Here is a 19005-nt window from a genome sequence, read left to right on the forward strand (position 1 = left end):
ACACTTTGATTCAAGTGCTATAGGTTCCAAAGGGTTGCATCTAAGGGTTGTATGGCATGGCATTAGAGTTTATGGCCCATGAATCACCCCTTATGGAGTTTATGGCCCATGACCATTTCCCCATGAGTTTATGGACGTAAAGTCATGGTACTAAGTGAAAATTTGTGTTTTAAGGTCTTATAAATCATAATTGCACATCCAATGATCAAGTCCAAGCCTTAGGAAAGCATTAGGGGCACATTAAGACCACCTTGTGGATTTTACGGCCAAGTGACCATATTCTTATGTATACACGGCCATAAAATCTCTTAGGTACATGTTTTGATTGTTTTTTAAGGTCTTAAACACTTCTAGGAAGGATCAATGTTGGTATCCAAGGCTTAGGAAGGGACGAAGGTCCATTTTACCACCTTAAGAGGGGTTTACGACCCAAGAACATCCTTGGCCGTAAACTCCTTTGGTCGTATGTTATTTGATGATTTTCAAGTGTTATCAAGTTCATATTAAGCACACAAGAAGCTAGGGCAAGTGTACTTACAATATAGAAGCTTGATTTGGTGTTTAAGGTCCAAGAACACTAGTGTGTGTTCTTGGTATTTTGAAGAACACTTAAAGATCTATCTATAAATCAATAATGAATGGATGAAATTATGTATAACTACTAGATGTTAGGTTGTATCAACAAATCAAGTAGAGAAACACTTACGTTTTCGAAAGATTGGGTGAAGAATGGGATGATAGTTGAGATAGAATGGGGAGTAAACTAGAGGGTGGAAGTGGGAAATGAACCATTTGGGGAGTAAACTCATGTCTAAGACATGAGTTCACGGCCAAGATAGAGTTCACGGCCCAAACTCCCTTTGTTTGGCCGTGAACACTTAGCTAAGGTGTTGGTTTTTCATTTGCTAAACCGGTATTCTAGAAATCATTCCCTTTTATCTGTTCGTTTCAAGAATAAACCCTAAAAGCACTCAAACGGACTTTTAAATTGGCTAACAGTTATTAGAAATGTAATTGACTTTTAATTGAAGTTATTTACTTTAGAGTTTGTACGAATAAAAATTTCGGGATATTAAACCTATAATATTAGAATAGTATAAGGGTTGAATTTTAAACTATTAAAATTCTAAGGGTTTAACTTGGAACTAAAGTATTCACGGGGGGAAACTTTACAAATTCCAAAACTTGAGGACATGTTTTGAACAATTCAAAACTTTTCAATTCCATAACTTATGAATTTAAAGTAGTTTTAATAAAAAACTCTTCAAGTTCCATAACTTGAGGACACGTTATGGAAGACTTTAAAAACATTTAAGGAAAAAAACTCTTCATTTTTCATAACCTATGAGTTTAAATTAGTTTAATGGATAAACTCTTCAAGTTCCATAGCTTGAGGACAAGTTATGGAAGACTTTAAAATCATTTAAGAAAATAAGACTCTTCATTTTTCCTAACTTATGGAAATCTTTAAGAGTTTTATGAAATTTAAATGTGACTTTTCACATAACTTAAGGACAAGTTACAAAAACACACTTTAGAATCAACTCTTAGATTAATTTGGATTGAAAATAACAATTTCACATAACATTCCTATTAATTTAAGCAACTCATAAGAACAATATAATTCAATCAAACTTTTTCAAATAATTTGCCTAACCATTAAACTAATACAAAACATGAATCTGTTGAAAATTATCTTTGAAATTGGATTAGTATGAACATTACCACATCAAAAATAGGTTTATAAGTTCACAAACAGCTTAGGGTAATGTCCCTAGTCCAATTCCAGCCAAAAAACTCGAAAATTGTTGTATGGGGCTCCTACTCATCAAGTGTATGAACCTACTCGACGAGTAGGATGATTTTCTTCATGGACTCGGCGATTTCATCAGTGGACTCGATGAGTCTAGTGCCTAGAAAGCCAGAAAATCTTTTTTTTTCAGCACTTTGCATCAAGTATAATTAAAAACAAGCCTAGGCTCTGATACCACTGTTGGGTTTTGGTATAATACAACATCCTATGGTGCACATACAACCCTAAATACCTTGGATCTATGTTTTCACTAATTATGCATGCAAGTGGTTTCCAAGGTATTGAACCTATAGCTAGCACACAATTGTCATACTAACTACATAAAATACTAGCTAGTGTAACATGCCTTTTTGTGTGGCCGGAGGTCTTGTTGTATTTGGCCTTAAGAACTTAGCCCCAATAGTGTGGAAGTCTCAAATGAAGTCACAACCCATCAAGGACAAAGGTAGGACTTGAGAGACAATCTCCATGCACTCTAAAACCTTCATGAACTCCAAGAACATGCACATACACTCAAAGTGGCGGTTTTTAGGTCATAACATATGTATTTACATGTGTTGAATTCTAAGAGTCATGGGTATAACCCAAACCCATATCCACGGATTTTATGATCCATGGTTCATGTGACCCAACTCTTTATGTATCCATACATAAACTTGGTCCAACATGGATCATAAGCCCAACACATATAAATATAACTAATTATCATAACTAGTCCCCATAGTTTTAATTAGTCTCTTTTGATCACTAAATTAATTCCAAATTAATTCTTGATCAATACTAATTAAAACATATGATTTCATATTAATATATTAGAACTTATAATATATTAATAAATCATATATAACCTCTTCTCTCAAAAGTCAATCCTAAAAATTGTCCTGATGATATGCAACCTAAATGGACCATGCTACTCTCGGGTCCAATACATACCAATAATAGTTATGGGCTTAGACACCTAATCCAACAATTTAATGGACATTAAGGCTAGGGTTTCAGCCTCCATCTTCCTTCCAACCTCAGAGAGCCTAACCCTATCCTTAATTGTAGTTGTAAGCTCATTCTTGGTGCATTTTTGTGATTTTAGAAGGAGAAGGAAGCTTTTGGAGAGGTGGTTTCATGGAAAGCATTGTTTCTTCAGTTAAGCTCATCTCTTGCACCTTGGTGAATGCCCAAGACACAACCTTTTCTTTCCATGTTGTTAGATCTCTTGTTTCGTCCCTTTTTTCAATGATTTTGATGGACATAAGTGATGGCATCTCTTAAAGTTTACAAATTTATGAATATCTAGGTCAAAGTGAGCAAGTAGTGTCCTAGATCTAGATTATAATCAAGTTTTGGTGCCACGCATGGATTTTAGTCATTAAACCCTACTTTTTCCCTAAAGTGGAAAAGGGATGTTTTGGATATGAAATCCATAAAACCATAATTTTTAAGGTAACTTTGCAGTGTGCAACCATTCTGGAAACTTTAGAGGTTTAACTCTAAGGATTTAGTACTTAATAAGAATCTTAATGCATTAAGTCACCATTAGTGGTTGGTTTTGGGAGTTTGGCTTAAAGAAGAGTATGAGGGACGAAGCTTGAAACTTTACCAATAAAGACCATGGGACGGACCAGATATGAGCCTTGGAGTTCTTGTAGTTGAAGGAAAAATGACTTAATGGTTTAAGCTATCCAAACACATCACCACGACATGGTTAGGTCACCATGGCGTGGTGACTTAGTCAAGACCCGTCTGTTTTGGCGGTTGCGACCACGACGTGGTGGCTAGTTGGGTTGACTTTTGAATTTTGATTTTAAACTGGATTTTGACCAAAGTTTGACCTAGGGATATTTAGGGTATTGTGATTTGTATTCTGATTTTTGGTCACTGTATTTTATAAAGGTGATCAGTTTATTCGATTCCAGAGCAGCATGTTGTTTTAGTTTCTCATATGTTTGTGAGGTGAGTCTTCTTACTTTATCCATGGGTTGAAAGCACCAATGTTGGCCATTTATTGTGTTATGTAGGGTGATAGCTATTATGTGGCTTATATGAGTTTGTATGATGGGTTTAAATTAACCCCAGGGAGGGGTACACTATTGTATGTTTGGGTTAAAAGATACCCCAGGGCGGGGCCCATGTTTGTTGATCGGGTTGAAATACACCCATGACGAGGCGCTAGGGTGGGGCCCATATGTGTATATCGGGTTGGTTTATACCCCTGGGTTAAGCCTAGTTGTATGTTTTGGTATGTGGTACTTTAGAGAACTAATTATGCTTTGTTCTTACAATTTAATTTGATGGTTTTAGGTACTTCCGGTTCGAGAGGGAAGGGGCCAACGTGATGACACAACATCCTCCCTTCATGATTTTCGCATTTTGGATAATTATACTCTGATGTTTTGAATCTTACATTTATGGTGGTTTTTTGAACAATTCATAAATGAAATTAACAATCATTGAATGAAAAATTTTATCATTGTTTTTAGGCAGTTACAAGTTAGTTTCAGATCCTTGGTTTGAGGGATTCGGGTGCACATTCGGGTGTGTCAGGACTCAGATTGGAGAAATGATATTCTTTTTAAAGGAAAAACGAAATTGAATTTCTAAAAATATCTTTACTAAGTACATAGGGGTGTGATGAGTGCAATCATCCAAGCTCAAGTAAGTGGTTCCCAAATTACCCATACTTATGTGTTATGATCAGTATGCTTGATATGTGAATTGCATGCTAGAGTAGGGCTAGAGATACTTTCAGGAATCATATGATAGAATTTCCTGATTTATGGGATGCCTTATAGCCTAGGGGAATTTGATGCAATGTGTTAGTTAGAATTGATGTTAGCTCAGTTAATTGCTAAGTCTATGCTTCCAAAGTTTTATACGACTAGGATCATATAGCCCAAGAATGATTGATTTTGCCTTATTTCTAGTTCCTTGTTTGGTTATGGAATTAGGTTAGAATCATTATTTGATAGTCTATGTGATTCCATTTGTGTATACATTGCATGCATAAGGCAACCAACGGTGTTGATTGAGGTTCTCGGAACTGCGAACGATGGGAGTTGTGGATTCCTAGCAAAGTCTAGGATATATATGTTGTTTAGCATAAGAATGGTGTATAGTTCTAGTGTGATGACTTAGAGGAATCAAGACAACTCTTGAGGAGGGTACAAATAGGTGTGAAAGGTAGTTTTGGGCCCGTACTACTGGAAGCACATGATTTATACCTGAGGCGAGAGCAGAATTGGAGAGTCTAAGGAGACTTGTGTAGGGAGATTCCCACCTCAATTCATATGTTGATTGTATATAAGTTTGTTTTTCATTTTGAGCATGGTGATGATTACTCGAGGACGTTCTGGCTCTGGTTCTGGTTCAGGTTCTGGCTCAGGCATAGAACCGATTGATAAATGGGTGTAAGAGTTAATTGTAGATGAGGTTACTCGGGGTATCTTGGATGCTACTCCTGTGATTTTTAGTACCGTCAAGGATGGGATTACGGAGCTGATGGATGAGAGGCTCAGGTCTTTTCGTGCTGAGTCTGATGCGGGTCAGATAAGAGCTCGAACTCCCTCATTCCAAGAGTTCAAGGCATGTGGAGCTCTTGAGTTCTTTGGGGCTATGGACCCCATCGCTGCCGAAATTGGATCACTGATATGGAGAATGCTCATCGGACGAGTTTTTGACATGAGGGGGAAAAGGTGGGATCTGCATCCTGCCTGCTGAGGGACCAAGAACGATACTGGTAGGAGGAGGTCAGCCAAGTTGTAGGGTTAGTGGCAGTAGTAGTCATGACCTGGGAGGATCTTGTTTTGATATTTCAGATGGAGTTTGCACCATCTATTAAGGTGCAGCAACTGACGAGGGAGTTCTAGGACCTTCGTCAAACTACTGAGACTATGGCAGATATTACTTCCAAATTCAGGGAGAGGGCTTTGTTGGTTTTGTAGTATGCTACGGATGAGGAGGTGAGGAAGACGAGATACCATGATATTTTGAGAGAGGATATCATGGATTTTGTGAGCTTCTTAGGGTGAAATACCCTTAATGATATGATCGAGTACCCATGAGCAAGAGATTGAGTTGGAGCTTTGGAAGAAGAGGAATCCGGAGCAGGTACATACAACGGTGGGCCAGGCTAAGAGGCCCAATACTTTTGATTCATGCACCAAAGGCACGTAGGGTCGGAGCCACTATGGCAATTGTGGCAAGCCATATTGTGGGGATTTCCAATTTACAGGTTCCATATGTTTCGGTTGTGGTCAGGTAGGCCACAGGAGTCGGGACTGCCCTAGGGATGGTCTAATTTTTTTTCATTGCAATTAGACCGGCCATAAAAAGGTCGATTGACCGAGAGTATAAGGGGGAGCAGTGGCAGCACCTACATCAGCCACTATGAGGATTACTGATGGCCGCCAGGGCAAGGTGGAGACTCCTATGGTAAAGAGCACTCAATTTTAGTTGACCACCTATGAGGCTCGTGTAACACCGGATGAGATTATTGGTATGTGATTTATCCTTATCTTTTATTGTTTTCCTTATTGATGATGATGATTATATGTGATCTTGTATAGGGACCTTTTTGGTCAATGGTATGACTGCTCATGTTCTGTTTGATTCAGGTGCTACCCGATCCATTGTATCTCTTGCACTTAGCAATAAGTTTTGTGATGCTCTTGGGACTCTAGATTTTCGGTTAAGGGTTGAGATTGCAGATGACTATATTGTGAGTGCATCGAGGGTTCATCATGGGTGTGTCCTGAATCTATTTAGTGAGAGATACTCTATTGATTTGTTGTTGCTTCCTCTGCAAGGATCGAAGGTTGTCATCAGGACGGATTGGTTGGGCCCTAATGGGGCCATGATTGACTGTGAGCATCAACTAGTGAGAGTTCGAACCCCAAGTGGGGGAGAACTATTTATTCCTATCGAGGGAGATTCACATAGGTCGACTCTCTCTTCAGCTACGAGGTCCAGGAGATATCATCATCAGGGTTGTTCTAGGTTCTTAGCTTATGTTGCAAACACTCGAGTTGAGGGCATGACGGAGTTGAGTGAGGTACCCATCATTCGGGATTTCCCTAATGTATATCCTGAGGATTTTCCAGGAGTTCATCCTAAGAGGCAGGTTGATTTTTCAAATTGATTTGATTCCTAGCGTGACTCCAATAGCCAAGGCATCATATTGATTGGCTCCAGCAGAGATGCAGGAGTTGTCAACACAGCTTCAGGAGCTACTAGATAAAGGAATTATTTGACCGAGCAGTTCTCCGTGGGGAGCACCGATCAGGTTCGTGAAAAATAATGATGGTTCGTACATGATGTGCATTGACTACCAAGAGTTGAATAAGAAAACGGTGAAGAACCATTACCCAATCCCAAGGATTGACGATTTATTTGACTAGATCCATGGTGCATCTTGGTGTTCTAAGATTGATTTGCAATCAGGGTACCATTAGATGAGGTTAATGGATGATGATGTGCAGAAGACAACCTCCAGTACTCGATATGGTCATTACAAGGTGGTGGTGATGCCTTTCGGGCTTACTGATGCACCGACAGCATTCATGGATCTCATGAACCGGGTTTGTAGGCCGATGATGGATCGGTAAGTGATAATATTCATAGATGATATTATGGTCTACTCCAAGACCAAGGAACAACATGAGGAACACTTGTGAGAGGTTTTGGAGACCCTGATGAGGGAAAGCATTTATGCCAAATTCTCCAAAGGTGATCCTTGGTTGTATGAGGTGCAGTTCTTGGGGCACATCATCAATCAGAAGGGTATATTGGTCAGCTCAACCAAGATCGAGGTTGTGATGCGATGGGAGGGTCCGATGTAACATCCGAAATCTATAAGGTCAATTATGGAAAAAAAATCCTTTTAAGGGCTAACTCATTGAGTTTATGGCATAAACTCGACATGTTGAAGGCTTTTGGGGCGCGTTTTTTTAAGGACCAACTCGTCGAGTTGTTGTAGGTAACTCGACGAGTTAGATGCTGTTTGAGAAAACCTGACTTTCGGGTTTTGAACCCTATTTAAGCACCTTAAGTTTTAGGTGGTGGCCTCATTCCCAATCTCCATAGCCCCTAACTCTAATCTCAAAACCCTAGATCCTCCTTGAGTGTTGTGAGCTCATTGTGGGTGTATTTTGGTGTGTTGGAAGTTCATTGAAGGGAAGAAAAGCTTGGTGCAAGGTGGTGGTTCAAGTAGGAGCTTTCAAATCTTGATTCTCTGCATTATTTTCAGTACATCTTGGGTATAAAGTTCTAACCTTACTTATCATTTCTTAGATCTCTTATTTGGTTAAATTGCATGCTTTTAGCAATGGATAGGTGATTGTTAGGGAAGTAGAGGTCCCAAGTGCTTACTCTTTCAAATATATGACCTTCATGAGTTCTTTTGGCATAAAGGTGTCAACTTTATGGTCTTAAGAGTTTCATGAATCTATTAAGCTCTTCTTTTAGTCTCTTATGAGCTTTTGAGCCTCTCCTAGCCATGCATGAGTGTAAAGTTGGAAGCTCTATGTGACCATGCTGCCTTTAAGGACCAAATTTGTATGTTGGGGCTTTGTCTTGGTGATTAAGTGATTATTGATTAAGCCCTTAACCTTTTAAGCCTATGTTTGGGTTTTGATCCCACTTGGATGGTCCCTAGGGGTAAAGTTGGAAACTTTACCTTTCTAGACGCTATTTCAGTTAAGATCTGAATGGGGAAGTTGTTAATTTTGATTATTATGTCGGCTTAATGGGTTAAGATGTTTGGTTCTTGGTGAACTCGATGAGTTTTTGGGTGAAATCGGCGAGTTGGATCAGTTCTTCTCGATTTTGTATTCTGATGAAGGAAACTCGACGAGTTGAAGGGAAACTCGGCGAGTTGGGTCAACGTGGGTTGTTGACTTTAACTTTTGACTTTACTCTTTGACCAAGTTGTTCTAAGGGGTAGTTGAAGTAATCAGAATTGTAATTAAGAAACTTATGGGCCTAGGATAAGATCCATATGAATTTGGGCCCAATTTGGAAAGTTGGGCCATTAACGGGCCTCTGTGGATCTTTTGGATTTGGGCCTCAGTCTTGGCTCATGTTGGGTCAGGGGTAAAATGTTCATTTTACCCAAAGTAAGGATTATGGATTATAGCTTCGAACCCAATTGCTAATTGGGTGTGTTGTTGGTCTTGATAGCTTGGGATGCCTGTAGTGCAGCAACTAGGGATTTCTTTTAGTGAGCTCCAGTATTCGAGGTGAGTCTTCTCAGTATATCCATGTGTCGAAGGCACCAATTCCGGCCCATTACATGTTATATGGATGCTTGTTGTCTCCGTGATACTTACATGGAAGACCCCGTGGGGAGCCCATGGCAATTGGATGTCAGTCATGGGGGGAGCCCATGGCATTCTAGGGAAAGACCATGGGAGGAGCCCATGGCATACTAGATAAGGACCATGGGGGGCCCATGGCAACTATATGTATGGTGCATGGTAATAGCGCCTTCTATTATATGTTTGACATGTTCGATATGTTTCGTATGAATGGTGTGTTGGCTCATTTGATATATGTGATATGTGTTATATTGGGGAACTCACTAAACTTTGGGCTTATATTTTGTGGTTTATGGTTTAAGGTATTTTCGGTTCGACAGGGAAGGGTCCGACTTGATCGCAGCACATCCACCCGTGTTTTCCGCAATATGTGATATTGGGAATGAACTATGACAAATGTTTTGTATTGAAATGGTTTGCAATGTTTGGAAAAGTTTACTCAATTGTTTTGAACATAATAAAAATGAAATTTTTACCCTTGATTTTTGGGACGTTACATCCAAGGACCCCATCTGAGATTCGTAGTTTCCTAGGTCTCGTGGGGTATTATCGAAGATTTATAAAAGATTTTCAAAGATTGTAATGCCTTTAACCCGCTTGACGACGAAGAATCTGACTTTTCGCTTGGAGCCTGATCAACAGTCGACTTTTGAGACTCTAAGGCAGAGATTGTGCGAGGCTCCGATTCTCAAGCTTCCCGAGGGATTGAATGGTTTTGTGGTTTATTGTGATGCCTCTATTTTAGGTTTGGGAATTGTCCTTATGTAGAGGTGTCATGTGATTGCTTACACTTTGAGGCAGTTAAAGCCTCATGAGGTGAATTATCGTACGCATGATTTTGGAGTTGAGGGATGTGGTATTTTCCCTCAAGATTTAGAGGCACTATTTACACTGACCACAAGAGTTTAAGGTACTTGATAGATCAGCCAAATTTGAGTATGCGACATCGGAGGTGGTTGGATGTGGTTAAGGACTATGATTGCGAGATTCTATACCACCCTGGGAAGTCTAATGTGCTGGCTGATGCTTTGAGCCGTAAGGCGGTAGGTGCTCCTATCAAGAATACTTGTTTGAGGATGGCTATTACTTAAACTTTTTGGATTTGTTGAGCTATGCTTAGCTTGCAGGAAAGTCAAGGCTAAACATCAGAGATCCCACGACAAGATGCAGCCATTACCCACTCCCATGTGGAAGTGGGAAGCGATTACCATGGATTTCATCACAATACTACCAAGGACGGCATGTAGAGTTGATTCTATCTGGGTCATTGTGGAAAGGTTGACCAAGAGTGCTCATTTTATACCAATTGTCAAGAGTGTATCTGCTGAGAAGCTAGCCAACATATATATTCGGGAGGTGGTAGTTCGGCATGGAGTGCTAGTTTCAGTGGTTTCAAATTTGTATGTTTGTTTTACTTCCAGGTTTTGGGGGAAGTTTTTTGAGGGTTTGGGTACTCAGTTGCATTTTAGTACATCATATCACCCCCAGACCAACAAGAGCGAGCGGACGATTCAGATGCTTGAAGATATGCTTCGAGCATGTGTTTTAAATTTTGGAGGAAGTTGGGATACTTATCTCTTACTGGTCGAGTTCTCATATAATAACAGCTATTGATATGTGCATAATTAGTTAATTATTTAACATACATTTTTATTCATTTTTAACTAATTATGTGTATAATGTGGACAAAAGATACTTAATAATGCTTAAATTTTGTTTTCAGTCCATAAGACATGCTTGGGAGTAAAAGGAACAAAGGGAAGCAATTAAAGACCAAAGAGTGAAGAATGAAGGACAAAGGCAGTCCTACTCGGTGAGTTCTCGAGCATACTCGACGAGAACAAGAGAAGATTCCAGAAGATAAGTCAAGACTCCTGATTTGAGACGGATAATTAGCACCTACTCGGCGAGTTGGGTCTGCTACTCGTCAAGTACACCCTGTTTTGGGATAATTATAAATACCAAACCATTATCCGATTGGAAAAGTCTTTTGGCGATTTTGAGAGCTGAACCTGCGACAAAGAATCCCTGGAGGAGCTAAGGAAACCTAATCTTCAATCCTTGGAAGAATCAAGGCAATTAGGTTAATCATTCCACATAGCTTTAGGAATTTAAGATGTTTAGCTTAGTTAAATCTGCTATTGAGTTTGTTTTTATCATGACTATGAACTAAATTCATTTAGTTTCTGTTAGGGAAGACTAATTTGCTCCTATGGTTATAATATACTTTTTGATGGATTATGATTTGGTGATTTTATTAAATTAAGTTTGTTTAAGAACCTTATGCATTGATGACAACTATTTTCTGTTAATTGGAAGGTAATTAAGTTGCATGAACATCTCTTGATTATTAACCTCATATGTATTGTGAACACTTGATCATATGCTTAAGAGTAATGAATATGAAATTAAGATTAATTAGAGAATAGGTAAGTTAATGTGTGAGCTTGTTTGAGAAACCAACAAACAAGAGGTTAATTGAAATATCAACTTGATTAACCAATTACAAATCTTATTTCATCCAAACAATTGAACTAGGGAGTTAGTTAGTTTAAACAATTGGCCACTACTTGAATTGATTAATTGTCTAAGGGTTAGGAGTAATGAACATGAACCTAACCACTATAGTTGGTAACCAATAATAATTAATTTATCATTAAAATAACCATAGGAGTGAATTAGTTGAACCTAAACAGAAACCCTTTAATAAATTTGGTGAATTTGTCATTTGTTTTAATTGTTAGTTAGTTAATTGTTTTAATTGCTATGTTTAAGTTTCTAGTCTTGTAAAACTAGAGAAAAACCCTTTTACTTTTATTATTTGATTAGTTAAAATTAGTTATTAGATCAATTTCCGTTCCCTGAGTTTGATACCCTACTTATCCAACTATACCACTAAAAGACAAGTTTTTGGCGCCGTTGTCGGGGAACGGTTCTAAATAATTTATCTAATTTTTAATTTTTTCGACCCTTTGTGTGAGTTTACTAGCACAAAGTTAATTTATTGCACATTAGTAATTAGTAGATAGGTTTTAGGATCTAAATTAGTTTCTATTTTAAGTTTAGATTTCTTTCAAAATAACACTGCTACTCGCCGAGTGCATTCGCACCTACTCGGCGAGTACAGCCGAGTTTCAACTTTTATTTTTCGTTTTTCAGTACATTTTTTTGGTCTTTTTACGTTGTTATCTTGTTTATTTCAGGACTTTCATGACTAGAGGATCAAACACCCCGCTGGTACCCCCGTTTGAAGATCCCGAATCTGCTTTTAGAAGAAACAAAGGAAAAGACGTGGAAAGCTCGAATACACCAATGAAGTTACCTTTGTCCAATTTGAAGACTGTTTTTAGGAAGAAGAAGAGCAGCAAATCAGGAGCATCCATCGCATCTTTGGCAAGCGAAGACCCGATCAAGGAAGACACCGAGTACGAGACCGCAGAAGAAGAAGAACCCACATACGAGCACGACTCCGATTACGCTGACGAGTTAGCTCATACCATGGATAACATTGATGAAATCCCCATTGGAGAATGGAAAAAGAGGATCCGCGATGACACCGGCCTGGGACTTGTGCAGCCCGCAATTCCCACTACTGCTACTTTTGAGCTAAAGGGCCACATACTCGCCCAACTCAACGAAATTCCTTTCTATGGAAAAGACCACGAAGATGCCTACAAGCATTTGGATGAAGTTAATGATGTAGTTGATTACTTCAATGTTCCAAATGTACCTCGCGAGACTCACCTACTTCGCATGCTTCCAGTGACATTCAAAGGTGCTGCAAAAGACTGTCTCAAATCACTTCCCCCTGGATCAGTCACCACATGGGCCAAGATGAAAGAAGAATTCATTGATCACTTTTTCCCACCTTCCAAAATAGCCAAACTGAAGAAAGCAATAGCTAACTTTGAACAACAAGTTGGAGAGTCATTATATGAAGCTTGGGAGAGGTACAAGAGCTTACTAAGAAACTGCACACATCATGACCTAAATAGCCAGCAAGAAGTCTTCATTTTCTATGATGGAGTCAATGTCACAACTAGGCAGTTACTTGACTCGTAAGGCCCGCTCACAAAGAAGCCACCCCCGGTGATCAAGGAATTAATTGAAGAATTCTCTAAGCACTCTAGAGAATACCACAACCCAAGAAACGATGTTACTAGGGGATCTGCATATGCAGCTACTGAAGACATCCGCGGTCATGGCTATGCTAAAAACCATGGATAGGAGGATGGATAAAATGGATCAAACAATCCATGCTATTCGGGTGGGTTGTGAAAATTGCAATAGACCTCATCTTACTAGAGATTGCGACTTGGATGAAAATGGCAACAAAAATGTGCAAGTATGTTACTCAAGTGGAGACCGATATGATGAAGACTGGCGAAAACCAAAGAAAGAATGGCTCCCGTATGAAGAGTATAAGAAGGCTAAGGAGGAGAAGTACAAGCAGAAAGGAAGAGGTTTTTACCAAAAGGAGGAGACGGCACAAGAAAGAAAACCAAGTTTGGAAGAAATGCTTACCAAATTTGTAGCTGCTTTAGAAAAAAGACATAGTAATCATGATGCTGTTATTCAAGAAACAAGAAATATCCTTAGAAACCAGCAAGCATCCATTCACAACATAGAAACACAGTTGGGGCTACTTGCTCAACAAATAAACCAAAGATCACCGGGCGAACTCCCTAGTAAAACCGAAAATAACCCACGAGGCGCGCACATAAATATAGTTACAACAAGAAGTGGGAAAATAATTACCCATCTGGCCCCTATTCAATTAAAAGCACCTAAAGAATCACATAGGAAAGAGGCAGAAAATCAAGCAGAAGATCAAAACTTTCAATCTGACAGCCCTACTCGCCGAGTACCAAACATGGACTCGGCGAGTACAATGCCAAATCCAAAAGAACAGGGCCCTGAAAATCCATATCAGCCTCCAATGCCATACCCAGCCCGAGCTAAGAAGGAGAAGCAGGAAGAGGAGTACCAGAAGTTCCTAGATCATATCAAGACTCTTCAAATCAACATACCCTTTATTGAAGCTGTCGTCCAAATGCCCAAATATGCCAAGTTCCTTAAGGAACTTCTCACTAATAAAAGGAATATGGAAGAAGTGAAGAAGGTGGTCCTCAATGAAAACTGTTCAGCTGCTATGCTAAATAAGCTACCAAAGAAGAAAGGTGACCCGGGGAGCTTAACACTACCTTGCCAATTTGGCAACTTAGCTACAATTCACTCCTTATCTGATTCGGGAGCAAGTGTGAACTTAATGCTATATTCGTTCTTCAAGAAGCTGGATCTCCCGGAACCAAGGCCAATTCGCATGGCGATCCATTTAGCAAACAAGATAGTCACTTTCCCAAGGGGCATATGCGAAGACTTGATGGTCAAGGTGGACAAATTCGTCTTTCCCACTGACTTTATCATTCTAGATATGGAGGCGGATCCTCAAGTCCCGATCATCCTCGGAAGGCATTTCCTCAACACTGCAAGTGCTATAGTAGATATGCGGGATTCAAAGCTTACCTTACGGGTAGGTGATGATTCTGTAACTTTTGAGGTTGATCAAGCTATGAAGTATTCAAGGAACAGTGATGACACGGATTTCTCAATCGACATGCTAGACGAACTATTGGAGGAGTGCGTAGGTGAAGATTCCAATGAGTCCACAAGTGTTGATGAATAATTTGATGCAGAAAAAGACTTAATGGAGATCGAAAGGCTGCTGGAAGAAGTTGAATATGAAGAAATAATCAAACATTCAGAGAGCCCTACTCGCCGAGTAGGGCCGATCTACTCGCCGAGTTCCTCCTTTGAAAAGGAAGAATTCGTCAATTCAGCCACCAACTCGCCGAGTACCCTCCCTGCACTCGGCGAGTCCAGCAGTCAAAACCACAAATCTGAGCTAAAAACATTACCTGAACATTTGGAGTATGCTTTCCTTGAAGAAGGCAACCAAAAGCCAGTGATTATAGCCTCTGACCTGTCCAAATCTGAAAAGGAAGAGCTCGTGCAAGTGTTGAAGAAACGGAAGCGTGCCATAGCTTGGAGAATCACGGACATCAAGGGAATAAGCCCATCTTATTGCTCTCACAAGATCAATCTAGAAGAAGGAGTGAAGCCGGTTGTGCAGCACCAAAGAAGATTGAACCCGAATATGCAAGAAGTAGTCAAGAAGGAAGTGGTTAAACTCTTAGATGCGGGAATTATCTATTCCATTTCCGACAGTCCGTGGATGAGTCCGGTCTAAGTGGTGCCCAATAAAGGAGGGATGACGGTCATAACAAACAAGAAGAACGAGCTAATCCCGACACGAACGGTAACCGGTTGGAGAGTGTGTGCATCGATTATCGAAAGTTAAACGATGCCACTCGAAAAGACCATTTTCCCTTACCTTTTATTGATTGAATGTTAGAAAGGTTATTGGGCCATAGTTACTATTGCTTTCTAGACGGATTCTCGGGTTATTTTCAAATACCCATAGACCCAATGGACCAAGAAAAGACCACATTTACTTGCCCAAGTGGGACTTTTGCTTATATAGGCGCATGCCCTTTGGGCTATGCAATGCACCCGCGACTTTTCAAAGGTGCATGACAACCATATTCCACGACATGGTGGAAAAATTAATGGAAGTCTTTATGGATGACTTTTCTGTTTTTGGATCTTCTTTCCATGATTGTCTCATAAACCTTGACTTAATGCTTGCTCGGTGTGAAAAACCGACTTGGTCCTCAACTGGGAGAAATGTCACTTTATGGTCAAAGAGGGTATAGTGTTGGGCCACAAAGTTCCCAAAAAAAGAATTGAAGTGGATCGGGCAAAGATTGACACCATTGCCAAATTACCCCCACCAACTAATGTGAAGGGCATTAGAAGTTTTCTAGGACACGCGGGTTTTTACCGGCGTTTCATAAAAGATTTTTCCAAAATAACTAGACCTTTGACACAATTATTATTAAAAGATGCACCATTTAATTTTACTAAAGAGTGTTTAGAGGCGTTTGAATTTTTAAAGGAAAAATTAATTAATCTCCCGATCATTGTTGCACCAAATTGGAGTTTACCCTTTGAAATTATGTGTGATGCTAGTGATTTTGCATTAGGAGCTGTCCTTGGTCAAAGGGTTGATAAGCACTTTCGACCCATATATTATGCTAGCAAGACTCTAAATCCAGCCCAAGAAAATTACACCACCACGGAAAAAGAACTATTAGCTGTGGTGTATGCTTTTGATAAGTTCCATCCATATTTAGTTTTATCAAAAACCACCGTTTTTACTGACCACTCTGCTATCAAGTATTTGTTTGCCAAACAGGATGCCAAGCCAAGACTGATAAGAAGTGTACTACTTCTTCAAGAATTTGACATAGAGATACGAGACAAAAAGGGAATGGAGAATGTAGCAGCTGACCATTTGTCAAGACTTGAAAACCCGCAATTGCACGAAGATAGAGTTGGCGATGATTTTCCGAATGAGTATATTATGGTGGCCGTGGGAGAAGAATCATGGTTTGAAAATATAGCTAATTACTTAGCTAGCAATTACATCCCAAAAGATCTCACAAGTCAAATATTACTTTTGGGATGAACTGTATCTTTTCCGAAGATGTGCGGATGGGATCATACGAAGATACGTGTTCGAGAGTGAAAGCCGGAAGATATTAGAGCATTGCCATAGCGGGCCCACGGGTGGACATCACGGAGCACATTATACGGCGAAGAAAATCTTTGACATTGGGTTTTATTGGCCCACAATTTTTAAAGATGCAGCCCAATTTGTCAAAGAGTGTGATGCTTGTCAAAGAGTGGTAAACATTTCATCTCGAAATGAAATGCCACTACATAGTATCCAAGTGTGCGAAGTATTCGATGTATGGGGGATAGACTTCATGGGACCATTTCCTGTGTCTAGAGGCAACAAATACATATTGGTGGCGGTGGATTATGTATCTAAATGGGCGGAGGCACAAGCGTTACCAACTAATGACGGTTGGGTAGTGGTGTTGTTTTTGAAGAAATTATTTTCTTGATTTGGAGTCCCGAAAGCTCTTATAAGTGACCGAGGCACACATATTGGTGGTGGTGGATTATGTATCCAAATGGGCGGAGGCACAAGCGTTACCAACTAATGACGGTCGGGTAGTGGTGCGGTTTTTGAATAAATTATTTTCTCGATTTGGAGTCCCGAAAGCTCTTATAAGTGACCGAGGCATACATTTTGCCAATGATCAACTAGAGAAGGTGCTAAGAAAATATGGGGTAACCCATAAACTTTCTACATCCTACCATCCACAAACTAGTGGACAAACCGAAGTGACGAATCGAGCTTTGAAGCGAATCTTGGAGAAATTGGTGGGGAGCAATCGCAAGGAATGGTCGGATAAGCTAGATGATGCACTTTGTGCTTTCCGTAAAGCTTTCAAAACGCCTATTGGTACTACACCATATAGATTAGCGTATGGAAAGCGATGTCATTTACCGGTGGAGATAGAGCATAAGGCGTTTTTGGGCCTTAAAATGTGTAACTTCAACACGGAGCAACTCAAGAGCAACCGGTTAATGCAAATGAATGCCCTCGAAGAGCTTAGAAATGATGCATACTCGAGTTCGTTGATTTATAAAGAGAAGACCAAGATGTGGCATGACAAGAGGATAAAAGAAAACAAAGAATTCCATGAAGGCCAAAAAGTGTTGCTCTTTAATTCACGGCTAAAGCTTTTCTCGGGGAAACTCAGGTCAAGATGGGATGGTCCTTTTTTGGTGAAGACGGTGTTTCCACATGGTGCTATAGAACTATTGTTAAGAGATGGTACACCGTTCAAAGTCAATGGACATCGAGTCAAGAAGTATGAAGAAGGAGTCCCCAAGAATGAATGAATGGAAGAATTTTTGCTGGAAGGGATTGCAACCACATAGAAGGGGAGGAGTCCAGCTAATGACTCCTTGAAGCGCTTCTCGGGAGGCAACCCGAGCTTCAAGTTTGCATTTTCTTTTCCTTTACTTTATTTTTATCGTTTTCATTCATCTTCTTTTAAGAATATAGTTGCTTGAGGGAAAGCAATGCCTAGAGTGTGGGGTGGATGGTTAAAAATAAGAAAAATGCATTAATTTTTTCCAAAACATTAGAAATTTTCAATCTGCAAGGGTTACTCGCCGAGTAGGCACACATACTCGGCGAGTACCTGCCCAATTAGACCCAATAAACGTGTATTTGGAGTTCTATTCGGTGAGTAGGTCTTTTCTACTCGGCAAGTAGCCAATTTACACAGGTGGTTTATAATCTGTAAAAAAAGGGTTTTCACCCATTTAATCCCCACACTCTCCGTGCACAGCAGCCTTCAAGCCCCCTTTACAATTTTTCTTCAATTTCCACTCAATCTTCGTCTTTCCAAGGAAAAGGTAAGATCTTTTTACTTTAAACTCATCAAAGATTCAATCTTTATCAATGAATTGCCCCTATTTTACTTAAATTCGGATTTGGGGGGTTCCCTCAAATTCTAGGGTTCTAATTTTGCCATGAATTAGGCAATGTTAGAAGGAATTTCTGTTAGATCCATGGTATATTGACTTAATACAACAAAACCATGTGAACAATTAGGAGTTTTGGGCACCCTATATATGAACGATGCAATTCAGTCCCGAAGTTCATCCTACTCGCAGAGTAGATGCTTCGGACTCGGCAAGTAGGCAACTTATGCAGCCTTGTTATGCGATTTTAATTGCAGGGTTTTGCTTGTTTGTGTTTTCTTTATGTTTTTTTATAGATACCATGTTCAAGAGAGGGCAATCTTCGAGAGGGTGAAGCCAAGGTGAAATCCCGTGGCTCTCGTTCCAACAAATCGCATCCAAATCATCACAAGCCCGAGCCAAGAACAAACTAGA

General features: G+C 39.8%; 1 protein-coding gene and 1 non-coding gene across 2 annotated transcripts; one reads left to right on the forward strand and one right to left on the reverse strand.

Annotated features, from left to right (window-relative positions):
* Positions 1 to 13002: 13002 nt before the first annotated feature.
* LOC145003605 (small nucleolar RNA R71) lies at positions 13003 to 13109 on the reverse strand. Its single transcript, XR_013662059.1, has one exon. It is a non-coding gene; the product is annotated as a small nucleolar RNA R71 (small nucleolar RNA).
* Positions 13110 to 14224: 1115 nt separating this feature from the next.
* On the forward strand, positions 14225 to 14806 carry LOC145002520 (uncharacterized). Its single transcript, XM_078961774.1, has one exon. The coding sequence runs from the start codon at positions 14225 to 14227 to the stop codon at positions 14804 to 14806; it is 582 nt and encodes a 193-aa protein (XP_078817900.1).
* The last annotated feature ends 4199 nt before the right edge of the window (positions 14807 to 19005 follow it).

Source organism: Lactuca saligna, chromosome 6 (genome assembly GCF_052625555.1).
Source record: "Lactuca saligna cultivar CGN05327 chromosome 6, ASM5262555v1, whole genome shotgun sequence".
Lineage (NCBI taxonomy): Eukaryota > Viridiplantae > Streptophyta > Magnoliopsida > Asterales > Asteraceae > Lactuca > Lactuca saligna.

What these genes read in the sequence shown, in the direction of transcription:
- LOC145002520 (XM_078961774.1), top strand. Translation starts at nt 14,225, where the DNA reads ATGGAAGAAGTGAAGAAGGTGGTCCTCAATGAAAACTGTTCAGCTGCT.